We start from the raw sequence: 15,930 nt of genomic DNA, 5'->3' as shown, positions 1-15,930 counted from the left end.
CATTAATAGGAAGAGTACCAAGGCAGTAGGACGTTGTCGGTTTATCTCTCCTCATGTAAATTCAAAAAGTCTTATGAAATTAATTTTTATTTTGTTAAAATGTTGTTGTTCGGTCTGACATGACACAGAGGATTTAGTTTCAATGCCATTACCCTTTGTAATGAAACAAATTAGTAAAGTAGTTGAATATAATGTCGATGGGCAATAATGTTGATGTTAGTTAATAAGAGGTAAAAGTAGTTATACTAGGTTCAGGTCCTATTAATTCATATCGAAAAAATGAAGATAACAAATACATAAGTAGGGAATAGCAAAAACCACGAGACTTAATCGACATGGATAGCATATTCTGTGAAACTACTAATTCAAAAACCTCACAGTCGAAAGTACGACATAATTACTTATTTAAAGTTAAGATAACTTTTCTTGTATGGAACATTATGAAACGAAAAAAATGTTTTCCTTTGCAGAAGAGACAACTCGCGTCAGTCAATCATGACCCTTTATATCTATGTAGTATTGATTTAAATAATTTTTTTGTGGGAAAACTTTAGTGTTATCGTCATGGCAATGTAGAACAAAAAACACGACATTAACGTCATAATTGCAATATACAAACGCCATTGGACGGAGAAGAGTGTATATGACGGTTATCAATTGAAATTCTGAATATATTCTAATATGCAATCTTAGATCGATGTGCATATCAAGGCAAAACAATACTTCTATACTGTATCTTAAATTCACTGAGATATATAAGTTGCAAACATTTATCATCAAACCAGATTACACCAACAATTTTCACACAACAAAATCTAGAATATGAAACTTGTTTTCCATTTGTTTGATGTATTTGAGCTTTTTATTTTGCCATTGGAGTATAAGGAAGTATCCGTGTTGAATTTGTCTTGGAGGTCGTTATTTTTGTTATTTACTTTTCACTGAATTGGAGTAATTGCAAGTAGAATTGTAAAATCTTAAAACATTATGTAAATGTTTGTTTTTGAAAAGGTTCGTGTAAATCAATGAACACATGGGCGCGAAATTAAGTTGGTCTGTAGGTTGTACTTCGTAAATACAGCTGTTTCTCAAACCACGCCTCTTCATCACTTGGGAATGTAACCAGTATGGAAAAACATGATAGCTCCTAAATTTGAATGCTTAGGAAGTTCAAAAAAGAAGGTTAGGGTTGTATAAAATTTTAGTATCAGTTTAAACTCTTAGACGTTCAGGGCATATATTTGTTGAAAATATGCCGCACAGTCCTATATTTTTACCACTAAATAAAATAGTACTGCATATAAACTTTCCGTTCTGGGATATTATTTTTCACGAAAATTCATAGTAAAAGTGTCACCGTGTTAGCTGCAAAAAAAGGAGTTCCTTTTGGAAATTGTCTATATTTACAGAATTGCAACCTGTAACGGCGCACAATTAGTACTCATGCCATTGCATCACATTGATAAGCAAGTTCCAATTAAAGACTGCAAATAAATTTCAAGAAGGTCTGATTTGTTGTTCCTTGGAAACGTTCAACATACTCTTATGGAATAAAAAGACAAAAGGAGAGACAAACGAACGGATAGACGGACTGACAAATATAAAACAGTATCCCCTCCTTCCCAGCAAGTGTAATTAACGTGTACATGTATTATGATCGCAAAGACAAATGTTTGAAGATAAGAAGTGTTTTCATATTGTCTAAATATGATGTCCTGATATTGTTTGATAAAACTTAAATTGTTTACACTCAATAGTAGTTTTTAAAAATTATAATGTCATTGATGTAGTTGTCCTAAAACTGATAGAACGCACTAAGTCGAATTGATATCCATTGATCCGATTCTTAAAATTTATATGCAATTTATTTTTATATCTTCATGCTAAAATAATAATTGGGTAAAGTCAGATTTATGTAGTGTTCATTCATGTGTATATTTATGAATATATTGGATAAGACGTTACTTAGTTGAAAAACTTGTGTCTCATCCATTTGTCTGTTTTGAACAATAAAATATGGTTAAACTAAGTCGAATAACTGATATAATTTCGTAAATAAGTTATACATGTTATATAGGTTGTTAACATTTAAACCAAACTTACTATTATATTATTCATGTTATTCTTTCTTGTAAACCTTAAACATGTTAAATCTTACTACTATATTATTATTTCTTATAAACCAATAAGCATGCCTTTCCTGCTAAATTTTACTTTACAACTAATAAGTGGGAAATGGGGATTCAGGTATCGGTCAAGTACTTCATGAATAAAGGAGCCTGAGGTTGTTTATCTATATCATATCTATACGATTGATTGATTGTTTCTTACTTTACTCACATGTGACAATTGTGTCATGTTCATTTTAGACTAAATGGACAATTAGTACATAACCTAAACGTGTCCGTTAAGTTGGAAAGCAACACATTCTGATTCTTATGTTAAAGCTATCTAGCAATGATTTGACAATGCTCTATCCATGTTGTTATACTTTTGTTTGAAAAACCTCTCGGGATCCTCGGGTCAAAGGCTGAAATGTAATTGCATTATTAAAAAAAATATTACCAGAACAAGCAGAACGGTAAGTAAAAAAGAGTTTTGTCAGATTTATGTAAGCGAAGCGAGCTGAGAGGAATGTATTCTATTTAGATTGTAACCTTAATTATATGATTTATTACACACATTCTTTGTTGTCTTTAATGCTTTAATGTGCATAGCAGCAAGAATTTAATTTTTCACATTCAATAAAATCAATTACTCAAAACATTTCTGTACATAAAGAGTTTCTGGGATTATGCCGGTGTTGCTGGCTGAATGATTTGGGTGTGATATTGAAAACCTATATAATTATCAATTTAGTTTATATCTCATTTATCTGCATATATGGTTTTTCTCTGAATTTGACGTAATACAGATAAGGGTTTCATAAAGGGTTTGTAACCGTAACTGTGATCGATTATTGAAGTTTACCTGCAAAAATGTTGTAATGGTATTGCACAAATAATTTGCATGAAACAACTAAATGTTTAATAATCGGATATAAAAGCTTTGCTCCTTTTGGTGTATTTTGCTCTAGGTATTTAATTATATCGGTGTATCAATTTAAGAAGTGTTTAATGGTATCTTTCTCTAAACGTATTAAAATTTGAAACAAGCAAATCATCAACCTGATATTTTTGCGTACAAATGAAACAATAAAACATGAATAACAGTTTTGCAGTCAAAATTGTATATCAACGTAAAAGGGTTAGTTTACAACTTGTATAAGGTAAAGCACTAAATGTTGTTTAACATTTAGGAATGATGAAATAAAACTCATACAAGGGTCTACTGCAGAAGGTCAGCCATTCAACATCTTTGCAAATCTTGTTTTGCTGATGATATTGATGATAACCCCATATCAAATTGAGAAAATTAAAAAAATCTACTTGATCAGGAATAAAAGCCGGGCTTCAAAGTTGTAACCAAACTACACATTCTAAAGGGGGTGTAATAAGACGTGTATATTAAAAAAGTAAATTGAATCTTATGCTCTTTCATGTGGCAATAGTATACACACATTTAACTTTTTCACATTTTACACAAGCATTCCCCATTAAAAAGAAAAATACAAAGGAAAGGGTTGGTCATGTTTTGTTACATAAAAAGAATGACTAACGAAGATACAAGTATCTCTGCTCAGAGAGTGATAACTCGTACTCTGTAAAAACTCATTCCCATTTGAACTAAATGTGCTCATCTTTTTGCAGACCTGTCCCGTTACTTATTTGAAACTTAATTATACAGAAACTTCGTAGGAAAAGAAGATGTAAGCTATACAGATGGTGTTCTCTCACTAAATTATTCAAAATATGGGACTATATTGAACGTATTTATCTCATTAGAGATGAAGGAATCTACAGATCCGTCACGTGTAGCTCATATCTTTACTTACATCTAAAAATAAACAACAAGGGACGATTTAAAGTAAATACTCTCCGAAATATAAGATAATTTTAGCTTCCCAATTGTGAACTTTTTATTTCTATGTAGCAATAATCCGGCAGAACCTTCATACGGAGTATATATCTCCTAGTTGAAACGATATTTTAAGGCTTGTTTTTCTATCATAATTTTCTTTATAGAGGTTTCTTCTCAAAAGGAAGCTATACCAAGAGTTACAATAGTGAAGTTAGACCATTCCTTCTTTATTTTAAGGACGCCATCATGCGTTGGTTGACTGTCCTGAAATATCCGTTTCATATTTGACAATTATCCAGAAATCACATAATTATGCAAGTACTTTTGAGTGTTTGCTAAATAAAAGTTGACAATTATGTACTAGTTCATTTTTTAAACGGTTTTATATCAGCAGATGTTTAATGATATTTCTGTCCATTGATAGGAGTTATACCAGCAGGAATACAAGTATTAATATCTTTTCCCTAAAAAATATATCAATTCTTTTTTATCTACCTAAGTTAAGTTGAAAAAAACCTTATTAAGGAAACAGCAGATAATGTGTCAAATTGCAGGGCAATACCTTAAAATTTCTAATGTTTTGTCCGTACTGTATGTGTGTTTAGATGTGTTTTTTTTTTAAACTTAGAATCTTACGTTTCATTCTGGACCGATTAAATATTTTTGTCTTTGTGATGTTATCCACAAAATTCTCATTTTACTATCAGGACAATTGTCATACCTTGACATGTTTCAATATCACATATAGTTTACATCCAAATTGACTGCAAAACTGACAGACTGCGCCACATAGTATAAATAATGGTTGATAATTATTATCACGAGCCGGAGGGTATCAGTTTTACAAAAGGACATAAAGTAAAAGTAATTCCACACATTCTATGAGTCTGTTTGTTATTTTTACAGTTGTTTAAACAGTAAGTGTTTTCACGAAAAAACAAAACTATAAAAGGCTGAAACTCCTTTACGTAATATGTATTACGTCTCCTAGTATACGCATGTAAACCTTACAGTCAAATCAAGAAATTAATAACTTAGCAATGTTCAATTCGGCTGGTCATAAAATAAATTGAGAGAAATATGTCTTCTAAATATTTAAGTAGAAGCAAGCTGTATAGAAAACATTTACTTATTATATATAAAAGGCTAAGGCGGTTGCGTAAATGATTGATTAAAACAATTTAATCGTATGATCATTAAACCTATAACAATGACACAATTCTACTGAGATAAAATTTCAAGTTAGTCCGTTTAAAAAAAAAAAATCGGTTATCATAAACACATAGATTAAATCTAATATGACATTGAAAAATAAAGTATTTATCTTTGTCTTAAAAGACAAACAATCTATCATGCATCTAAATTGTGTCAGTCAGAAATGTCTTAACGCAAATAAATGTTTAAAAATTTAAACAACCTTTCAATATTATACCCAAATTAAGATATCTAAGGAATACAACTATTGTCAATATTTTATAAGATATCACATGTTTGATACGTGTTAAAGTGTTTTAGAAATTAGTCTACATTTAACTTAAAGACCAACTTGAAGTACAAACATAACAAAACTATACCATTATTTACTGGCTATGAGTACATTAGGTACGTAATTATCTTCTGGGCCACCAATTATTTCCCGATGAGGAGAAATATTTCGAGATAATATTTAGTTATTCTCTTTTTACCTAAACTTTTACAACTGTTCCAAGTACAATATTTTTTGTAAATTAATTTTTGAGGAATGGCAGAGACAAATATTTTATTCGGATGGTAAAATAGTTATTTCATGACATCACTCATATGTATAGATTCTGCAAGAGTCTTTAAGGTTATTTATCTAGACCGAGAATACTAAGACTGTCAAAAATGTTGTTTATCCTATCCGATTTAGAGCTTTTAGATGAAGACAATATCAAAGATATATTGAGTCACTATATTGATGCAAATGTTACTAGTTGTTTTGTTAGCAGGAAGAGAAAAACTGAATCTAGGACGCTATTCGACGTAAGAGGTCAGATTCTCAATTGTTTTGAATTGTGCTTGAAAATACAATCAGAGCTACGTCCCCGTACACCATTTTAACCGCGTTTTGACAATTGATATCTAAAAAAAACCAAAAGAAATATTTTATACAAGTTAACGAGGTCCTAAAAATGTTCTAAATTTTTCGAAGGAAAACCCAAAGGAATACTATAAAAAAAACCTTTGTAGACACATGATTCATTTCAAATTGAATTCAAGCACCTGGTTCCAAAATACATATACACTATTAGGTCGATGAAAGAAAAATATAAACGTTTTTGTATGAGGCTGATAAACTGGGAAAGAGAGATGTTCCACCGAGCCCTTCCGCAGTGTTGCGCCGAGTACAAAAAAGATTATATTTATATGACATTGACCTTATATTGTTTTTAAACTGCAAGTTAAATTGATACATTGATAGCCTTTTTAATCGTAGCAAAAATGTCTAACTTATTTTCATCCCTTAAGGAACCCCTGATTTTGGAGAAAGTGGCGTATGATGAAATTGACATTATACAGAATATAGCTATTTTACTATATCTTATAGTTTTATTTTATAGTAATCATTTAAAAAGACAAAGTTGTTTTTAACATTACTTTGAATCAGATATTTAAAATCGAACAGAAAACATAATTTTCACAATAAATTGTAATTGTGCAGTGAATATCTTATCGACTTATATTAGCTGTGAATTCGTAAGTTCATTCACGAATTAGTGTTAATTTCTTTTAATTTTGTTTGTTTTAACGCCACTTTTAAGCAGCGCTATGGGGCTATTTTTTGTCGGCCAGATTTGGCGAAAAAAGCCGGAGTACCCAGAGAAAACCACCAACATTCGATAGGAAAACTGACAGTTCTTGTCAACTAAGATTGAGTCGAGTGCACCCCCACGAGCGGGATCGAACTCACAACCTTAGTATTGACTAGCTAGTGATTACAGTAGTCACTTCTTAGACCACTCGGTCACCGAAGTCCCTAATAATATTTGGTTATTCAAATACAATATGTATTATGTTAACACTTACATCGAGATTAAACAAACTTTGTATTATTGAATTAGGAGTAAAATCCTTTTAGCCCTTTGTACATGTTGTACTATCAATGTGTCATTTCCGAAATTACAAATTTTATGAAAGCTTTTAAGATAAAAAGCACGAATGTCCATCGATTACTGCATGAATTCATTTTATCCATTAACTATTATTCATTAATAGTTTAGGTCTATTAATTTAGAGCACATAAATAAAAATGACCATGATTTTTATCTATTTATTTCATGAATCTCGTCATTCAAATTCCAATGAAGTACTAAAATTTAATAAATACATTGTTCCTAGTAAATTAAAATTAGATATTATCAAGGAAGTATACAAAACGTACAAGTCGTCTTTGATAGTGACATGTTTACATTTGATATAATCACTAGATAAAATGTGATAAATCGGTCAGACTTAAATGTACGTGATGCAATAGAAACGCGTTATCTTCTATCCTATATTTGACATTGACACCATATTATACATCTTTTGTCTCTATTTAAAAATTGGATTATACTTTAAAAAAAAAAGAATTGCTTGCATTTACTTCATTTGAACCCTAGTGGGTATGTGTCTTTTTTGGCAATCATACTACATTTCTTTAATGTTTATATTACAGTAAATATTTAAAAAAAATTATAAATAATAGTATTATTTAGTATACAAATATAAGGAAACAGGTATAAAGCTTCTAGTAAGTTGAAAAGAGTTATATGGTACATTGATGCCAAAAGTAAACTGTAAATGCATAGAGCATGGAACTAGACAGAGAAATACTTTTGATAGGAACCATTGGAAGTTATTAAATTAACACTGCGTCGATCTAAAATATTTATATTTATGAAAACTTGAAAATTGAAGCAGTTTCTCTGAAAATATCTCAATATAACATATATTTCTAACACTGCAAGCAATCAACTAATTTCTTAAGTATAGTGGTCCAATTTGTAGTAAATGAAATATCCTTATTTTTCTTTATTTGTATATTTAATTATCTTGTCAAACTAATAAATAATGTACACAAGAGGTACGAATATAAATACAGTGATTACAGCAATTAATAAGGATGAATATATACATATGTCATTGATGTCATGTAAAGATTTGATATGCACATATATGAACAATGAGATAAAATGCAAAATTTCGGCCATATTAAATGTCTGTGATGCAATTAACACATGTATGTTAGTATAATGATTCAAAAATTCCCTCCATAATTTAAAGAACAAATTCTCTTATGTTATCTACTTATATTTTTTAATTTACGAGGCGTACTGAAAATGTATTTTTTTTTATTGTAGATGCCATTTTGCACATCATATTGTTAATACCCCAGTCCCACTAGGCCACGATCGCACTACGATCTGTGAAAAAAATGCAAATTTTGATGATCGTAGTGCGGTCGTGTAGATCGCAGTAAGGTTGTATCACGGTCGTTGTGAGGTCTTCAAGATCGTGAAGAGCGTTGTCAACTTTGAACATGTTCAAAACAATCGTGGACGTGGCGAAATCAGGTCGTAAAAGAAACGTAGTGAGAGCGCACTAAGATCGTAGTAAGATCGCAAAGGTCGCTGTACAATCGTAGCGAGAGCGTAGCGAAAGTGTGATTCTATTCGGAGAGACTGCGCTACGATCGCACAGCGACGTTATCACGACCTCACTACGAACATCACGTTCTCACTGCGACCCAATTACGCTTCCAGTACGACTATACCACGCTGTTCACGACCATAGTATGAGTCTAGCACGCCCTTGCCGTCCTCATCACGCTCTTCTTTCGACCTGACTACGTCCACACTACGACCATCATTCTCATTGTAATTTTCACATAAAATATATAAAAAAGCTCTCTAGATTTTGTTTGTTGAATTTAATTATCCATTTGCTCTAGCGGCTCAACCATGCTTCTCGTTTTTTGTATAGATTGGACCGTTGTTTTTCCCGTTTAAATGGTTTAACACTAGTAATATTTTGGGTCCTTTATAGCGTGCTGATTGGTGTGAGCCAAGGCTCCGTGTTGAAGGCCGTACCTTGGCCTATAATGGTTTACTTTTATAAATTGTATCTTGGATGGAGAGTTGTCTCATTGGCACTCATACCACATCTTCCTATATATATTGATACATCTATGTCATCTCTGCTATCGTTCACTACAATACCGTCATTGAGCTTTATGGACCAGCAATAGGTTGTAATTTAGGTTTGATTGGTCGGTCCGACATCTCTGCTTGGTCAGGATTCGTTACTTTGCTCCCTCTGCCTCCACATCAACTCCTACCACCATGCCCACGTGTTCTGGTAGATTTTGGTGGCATGACAGTATTGTTTCCGAGAAATCTACGATTTAATCAGAAATAGAAGGAATTGAACTGTATTGATATGGAACACGATGTTGACGTTATTGCTGAGAACGTAGTAAGATCGCGCTATGAACGTAGTATAAACGTGGTACGAACGTGTTATAATCGCAGTAAGATCGTATTGCAATCGGATAACTCGTGGTATGGACGTAGTGATAAGCGTAGAAAGATTTTAATAAGCATAGTGAGGTCGCAGAATAAGCGCGGTGAGAACGTGGTATAATCGTAGTGTGATCTTTGTAGAAGCGTACAGAGGACGTAGTAGCATCGTGAAAGCAACGAAAATTTACATTTTCATGCCGCTCATACCGCGACCTCACCACGATCTACATTTATTTTAGATCGCGGTGAGCGTGGTGCGATCGTGGTCTAGTGGGACTGGGGCTTAATGGTTTATATATTGATTTTCGGTATTTTAACACAACTTTATAGCACCCCTTTAAGGCTGTGTCGTTGCGACCAGTTTGTATGGGTGAAGGACGTCGGAGACCCAAAGAAAATCACACGACCTTTGATAGGAAACTGACAATTATTGTCAATAAAAATAGGCGTTGAGTACACCCACACTAGTAAGGTTCAAATTCACAACCTCAGTGTTGATTGGCAAGTGATTACAGAGGAAACTTTTGAGACCACTTGGCCACCGAGGCCCCCACATTTTGAATGCAGCACTGCTTTGCTTAACAATATTTTTCACAGTTTACGCTTACCTTTTACCTCAGTACCATTTGACACTTAACTTTCTAATAGAAATAAAAAAAAAACAAGAAACTTCTCTACTCAAAAATGTATTTTCACATAACCTTTTTTGTATTATTAACGTTGAAGCAAAATATCTAAAGCCATTAGTTTTTGTGACAATATATCCATAATAAAACTATAAGTAACATAGATTATAAATAAGTAGACTACTGATTTGGCAGTTTTCCCTCAATGAATTGAATAAATTTGAAGTCGTAATGTAAATATTTTAGTATACAAAATACATATCGCAAACTTTTAGGCAACAAATAAATTATGAATAATAGATTGAGTTTTTCCTTTCTTTTTTGACTGCATTATTTGTCTTATTCAAAGTGGCATATAAGTGGTCAGATCTTATATACATGTTGTTTCTCATTTTAAATAATTCATAGTAAATTTGAGAGTACACGTATCCACCTTGACAATCTTTGTATATCTATTTATTTGCAATTATTTTCGAATAAAACATTGCTATATAAGATATCCAAAGCAACAATGTGGTGTTTACATGTTAATACAGTACCCTCTTACCCTATCGAAATTGATAAAAAATCTATTTGATTAGCCAATAAACTATTTCTTTTCATATTTTCACTTCGATATCAAGGAAGTTTACAATTGTTGAGATTAAAAGGTTATTTTGAGATTTGTGTGTAGATAAGAACTATAAAGGCGTGAAATTGTTCTCCTTTACACCTGGATTTTTTAAAGTTTAGTCGAGCCAAACCTGATAGATAAGCAACATTTATTTTGCAGTAAGTATATTTGATACGAAATAAGAAATTATAGAAAACAGTTCACATTTTAATTAAAGTAGCCGGGGTATTCTTTAATATATATTTCTTGAACTTTTTTAATAGACTTCTAGAAAATGTTCTTTCAAATTTTCAAAATAAAATATGGGTGTCATCAACATTTTGCTGTTGTTGTGTATTGAACGCTTGGTAGAATAGTTTAAAAACAGGAGATCACTTTTGTAACATCACAGAAATGCATTTTGATAACCTAATATTCCCTTGCAGTGATACCATTTAACAACTCCGCTCGAGAGTTTCAATAATATTATGGATCTTTTGCGCTGTCCTTTTCTCGGGATAATGCTTCAAATCCCTTGAAACTTCAGACAGTTTGTTAAATGAAATTAAACTTATCATATAGTTAAACATATGCCAGATGTTATCTGCGCTTCTTGTAGTTTTTAGAAATTGATTTTGACATTTTCATCCTATGTTATACTATAAATCACACTGAGTCTCTTGTACGTTTTCAAAATATAATTTCTGTAAATATAGACAATACAACTTTCCATAGGAACTCTTTTTACGACCAAAACTCTACAACTTTTACTATGAAATTTCAAAAAAAAATATATATCTTATGACTAGAAAGCTCATATGCACCTCCAATTTTTAAGGTCAAAATATAAGCATGTGCTGCATATTTTCAATATGTATCTGCTACTAACTTCTAAGAGATACAACTTATAATAAACTTGCGTTATACTCCTACCTATATACATGTATCTCTGAGTTTGAATGTCTTGATAATTGCCTGTATGTAGTTTCACATTTATATGTGTTTATCATAAATATGTTTATATTCATGCAATCCAATCTTATACGTTTTGTAGATCGAATCAGCATGGCAACCTTAACTGGTGTACTTCTTGATGTGTCTGGTTCAATGCAAATAAATGCAGGTGGTAAAATAAACGAGAAAGGTGGTGAATGGGCGCGTTCAATATTTGATGTAATTGACAATTTAATAAAACATGACGTTTCGAATGACAATTATATTTTCTCTGTTGGTGTTGGAGCAAATGGAAGAAGACCCTTTTTTGACGTCATCGCAACAGTTAAGGAAGTACAACATAGATACAATAAAATGCACCGAGAAAAGAATGTATACATAGATATGCAACGAAAAGAGAAGTTAGACATGGAAAAAGATCGGGAAATGAATTTATACATAAAAATAAAAGAGGACAAGAGTTTACAGAGTTTAGACACGGAAATACAACGAGAAATGAGTTTATACATGGAATTGCAACGGGAAAAGAATCTATTTATATGGGGGAAGACTTTAGAGGAAGAAATGAAACGGGACAACAGTTACTACAATGCATTGACAAAGAGATATGAACAGTGTCTTGAGACAAAAAAACAGAATTTCTACAGAAAAATGAAACTGGAAAAGTGTCCAAACATTGAAATGCAATGGGAAAAATGTTTGAAGAGTATAACAATGGAAATAAAAGAGGAAATCATTTTATATATGGAAATGCAATTAGAAAAGGTTTTAGATTTTAAAATGGAACATGTGCAACATGTGCAAAGCAGAAAGAGAATATACATTGAAATGGAAGAGGAAAAGTTGAAATACATGAAAAAGGAATGGGAAAATACCATGTATACTATAAACATGGAAATGCAACCGAGAAAAATGTCGGACATGGAAACGCAATGGACAGAGATTTTAAACAAGAAAATCCAGCAGGAAAAGTGTGTTAACATGACACTGCAATGGAAAAACACTTTTGGCATAGAAATTGAACGTGAAAAGACTGTAGATAACGAAATGGCACGTGATACGACTTTAGAAGTAGAAATGGAACATGGAAAGATATTTCACATGGGAATGCAATGGGGAATGATTTCAGAAATAGATATGCTACGAGAAATTAATCTAGAAACGGGAATGCAATGTGGAAAGTATTTTGACAAAGAATTAGAACGGGAAAATACTATATACATGGAAAAGCAATGGGGAAAGAATGTAAACATGGATAAGCAATGGAAAAAGATTTTAGACATTGGAATGAAACGAAGACAAAAATATCATGAATATCCTCTAGTAGAGAGGAAGTATAACGAAATGTTTGTTCACGACCGCGTAAAATGTGAACCGTACTCTAGGTCTCATCGCAGACATAAATATATGGTCAGCGAAACGTCTTATGACGACGTATTGGAAGAGTTCTACACACTTGTTGAAAAGAATGGTGCACAAACAACACGAATATGGGCACCAAAATATGAGATACAGAGCGTTGTCTGTTATTCTCTGGCTGTCTACATTTTGGATAAACTTAAAACAGACGAAGAATTCTTAAATGTGTTTATACAAAAGTGTTTACCACCAGCATGCAGAGACATGGGGGGTGAAAACATAATAGGAACATTGGTCAATAGTTTTCAAATGTTTAATTGTAGAATTGCCAGTAGATTATTGGTTAACATAGATAAAGTAGTGAAAAATATTTCAATGGTTTTTGAAAAAGCAAAGGTACAATATAAAGAAGTGGTACAAAGTAGACATTTTACCGAATATTTTGATGAAACAATGATGAAAAATGTCGGCTCTGTATTTTCAGTTATGACAGTATCGGATATTGTTCATGATTGCCGAAATGAACACATGTCAGCTGAGAGGAAAACCGATGAAATCATGAAAGTCATCAGTCCTTTCATTTATGGTAGAACACCTTTGTTCGAGGCACTCAATATAACATTGCCGATATTTTTAAAAGATGAGTTTTCAGAACATACAAAGGTTTTATTTATCCTTTCTGATGGGCTTCCTACAGATTCCGGAGATCTTCATATGGTTTCTGAAAGATTGAAGAATCTCAATGTAATCGTTGTCGGTTGTTTTATCTCTGGATATTCTAATGTTGAACCACGAAAGTTATACAGTGTTGAAAAAGAAGAATGGGACGAAGGAGCAAAATTCTTATTCAAATTAAGTTCAACCATACCTTCACAGTTACTTCCACGCACAATTTTCATCAAAAGAGGATGGGATATTGATATAAGCAATAACGAAACGAAGTTATTTTTACAGATCAACCATCCTGACCACATACAGGAGGCATGCAGTTTAGCAAGAAACGTGGTTTGCTGTCAAGATTCACTTTCAGATCTGTTAGTGTCTGTCTCCCTTGATACTTATATCAATCAAAGCACATACGGATTTAAAGCACAACTGCAAGTTGGTGGAACCTGTTATGCGAATGCATCAGCAGTTGTCCTTGACCTGTCTATGAAGCGCATTCTTGGTCGGGATGGCGGGTACCCAGATTTTAAAGATCTGCGAGAAAAAATTATCGAACTACATGGAAAAGATGGTGCTAATACACTAAACGTTCTTGAAGGAATTGTTCCTGAATATCGTTTGCATTGCAATCTTGTAGATGCAAAAGATGCAATGAAAGCTATCGCTGCCAAACGTCCTGTCGTTGCAACATTCTGTCTTACCGATCCCGAATGGAACCAGTTTAGCATGTTTTATCAAAGAAACCCAACTAGTATCCTGACCAAAGCTGAAATTGATTTAAGCAAAAGAGACCCTCGGCCAAAATTAACTGGACATGCAGTTGTTCTTACAAGCTTCAACAGTGAATGCTTACGCTTTATGAATTCTTGGGGTGATAACTGGGCAGACATGGGTTTCTTCAGAGTACAAAATTCTATTGTCTTAGACTTTAAATTCATTGATGTTTTTTGGACGTTGAATGACCTGTCAGGACGAGAAATTGAGTATTTCAAAAAACATGGGGCCGAAGTTGCAGACAAAATAATGAAAAATCTTATAGGTTTACAAGAAGCTAAATACAAATGTCCGGAATGCTCAGAAATTTCACTGGTGACAGAATTCTCTGGGTCTTTATCAGAAGCAGTGTGTCCTAAATGCTATGAAACATTCCACAGTGCCGACGCTGGGAACAGTCTTGCATTGAACATGTACCTTACATCTTTAAGTAAATAAGTCCCTACATTTGAATTTAAAAGTAAGACTGGATTTAGTAAGAACTACAATTACATTTTGTTCAATGGTCATTTGGTCTTTGATTAAACATTCCAAAAGTTAGTTTATTTTCTAGTTACAATTTAAATTTATACAATTTATAATCAATAAACTATCACATGTTTCCAACAATTACTGTATCAACAAGATTTTGTTACATAAGTAGGTGAAACGATAAAATACACCTCCACAAGTTTTTCGAAGCATGTTGCTTGAAAAAAATGACTAGTGTGTATTTTTATGAAAAATAGCCACCTCGAAAACTACTTGTTTGTTTCGTCCGAGATTTAAGAATACGCATCTAAATTGGAACTTATTAGAAAACTAAGTATGTGAAACTATGCAAGGACTATTTTTGCACAACGTCATTACTCATGATGAAGGAGGCCTCTTTGGCTGTGCAGAATACATAAATACAGGTTTAGAGAACCGTAATTGAATCACAGTCAGAACAACTGCTTTTTTTTTTGCTATAAAACCTGATTCATCATACCACTCTCACTATAAAAAAGGGGACGAAAGATACCAAAGGGACAGTCAAACTCATAAATCGAAAATAAACTGACAACGCCATGGCTAAAAATGAAAAAAAAAACAACAAACAGATAAACAATAGTACACATGACACAATATAGAAAACTAAAGAATAAGCAACACGAACCCCACCAAAAACTAGGAATGATCTTCAGGTGCTCAGGAAGGGTAAGGAGATACTGCTCCACATGTTGCACTCGTCGTGTTGCATAAGTGATAACATATCCGGTAAATAGTCTAATTTGGTAGGTCACATTCATGAAAGGAAAGGGATTGTAGTTACGACGTAAGGAACCTATCCGATATCATAAGTGAAGGGGTTTTTCCATAATGGTCAACTAACTCGTGATGGCGTCCGTAAAATTTATGAAGGGATGCTTTCAACTTCACCATTTGGAACTCTTGGTTAAATAGCTTCCTTGTGAGCAGCAACCCTATATCATGAAGTAATGATAGGAAATGC

The 15,930-nt window shown here is 32.7% G+C and overlaps 1 protein-coding gene across 1 annotated transcript; it reads left to right on the top strand.

The window, feature by feature from the left end:
* The first annotated feature begins 10,790 nt into the window (after positions 1-10,790).
* On the top strand, positions 10,791-15,001 carry LOC139498450 (uncharacterized). The gene is made up of 2 exons (XM_071286834.1): positions 10,791-10,882; positions 11,758-15,001. The coding sequence occupies exon 2, from the start codon at positions 11,769-11,771 to the stop codon at positions 14,892-14,894; it is 3,126 nt and encodes a 1,041-aa protein (XP_071142935.1). The 5' UTR covers positions 10,791-10,882; positions 11,758-11,768; the 3' UTR covers positions 14,895-15,001.
* Positions 15,002-15,930: the final 929 nt, after the last annotated feature.

This window comes from Mytilus edulis, chromosome 12 (assembly GCF_963676685.1).
Source record: "Mytilus edulis chromosome 12, xbMytEdul2.2, whole genome shotgun sequence".
Taxonomy (NCBI): domain Eukaryota; kingdom Metazoa; phylum Mollusca; class Bivalvia; order Mytilida; family Mytilidae; genus Mytilus; species Mytilus edulis.
Note: the sequence above shows the minus strand (reverse complement) of the source record. Positions and strands in the feature narration are given on the sequence as shown.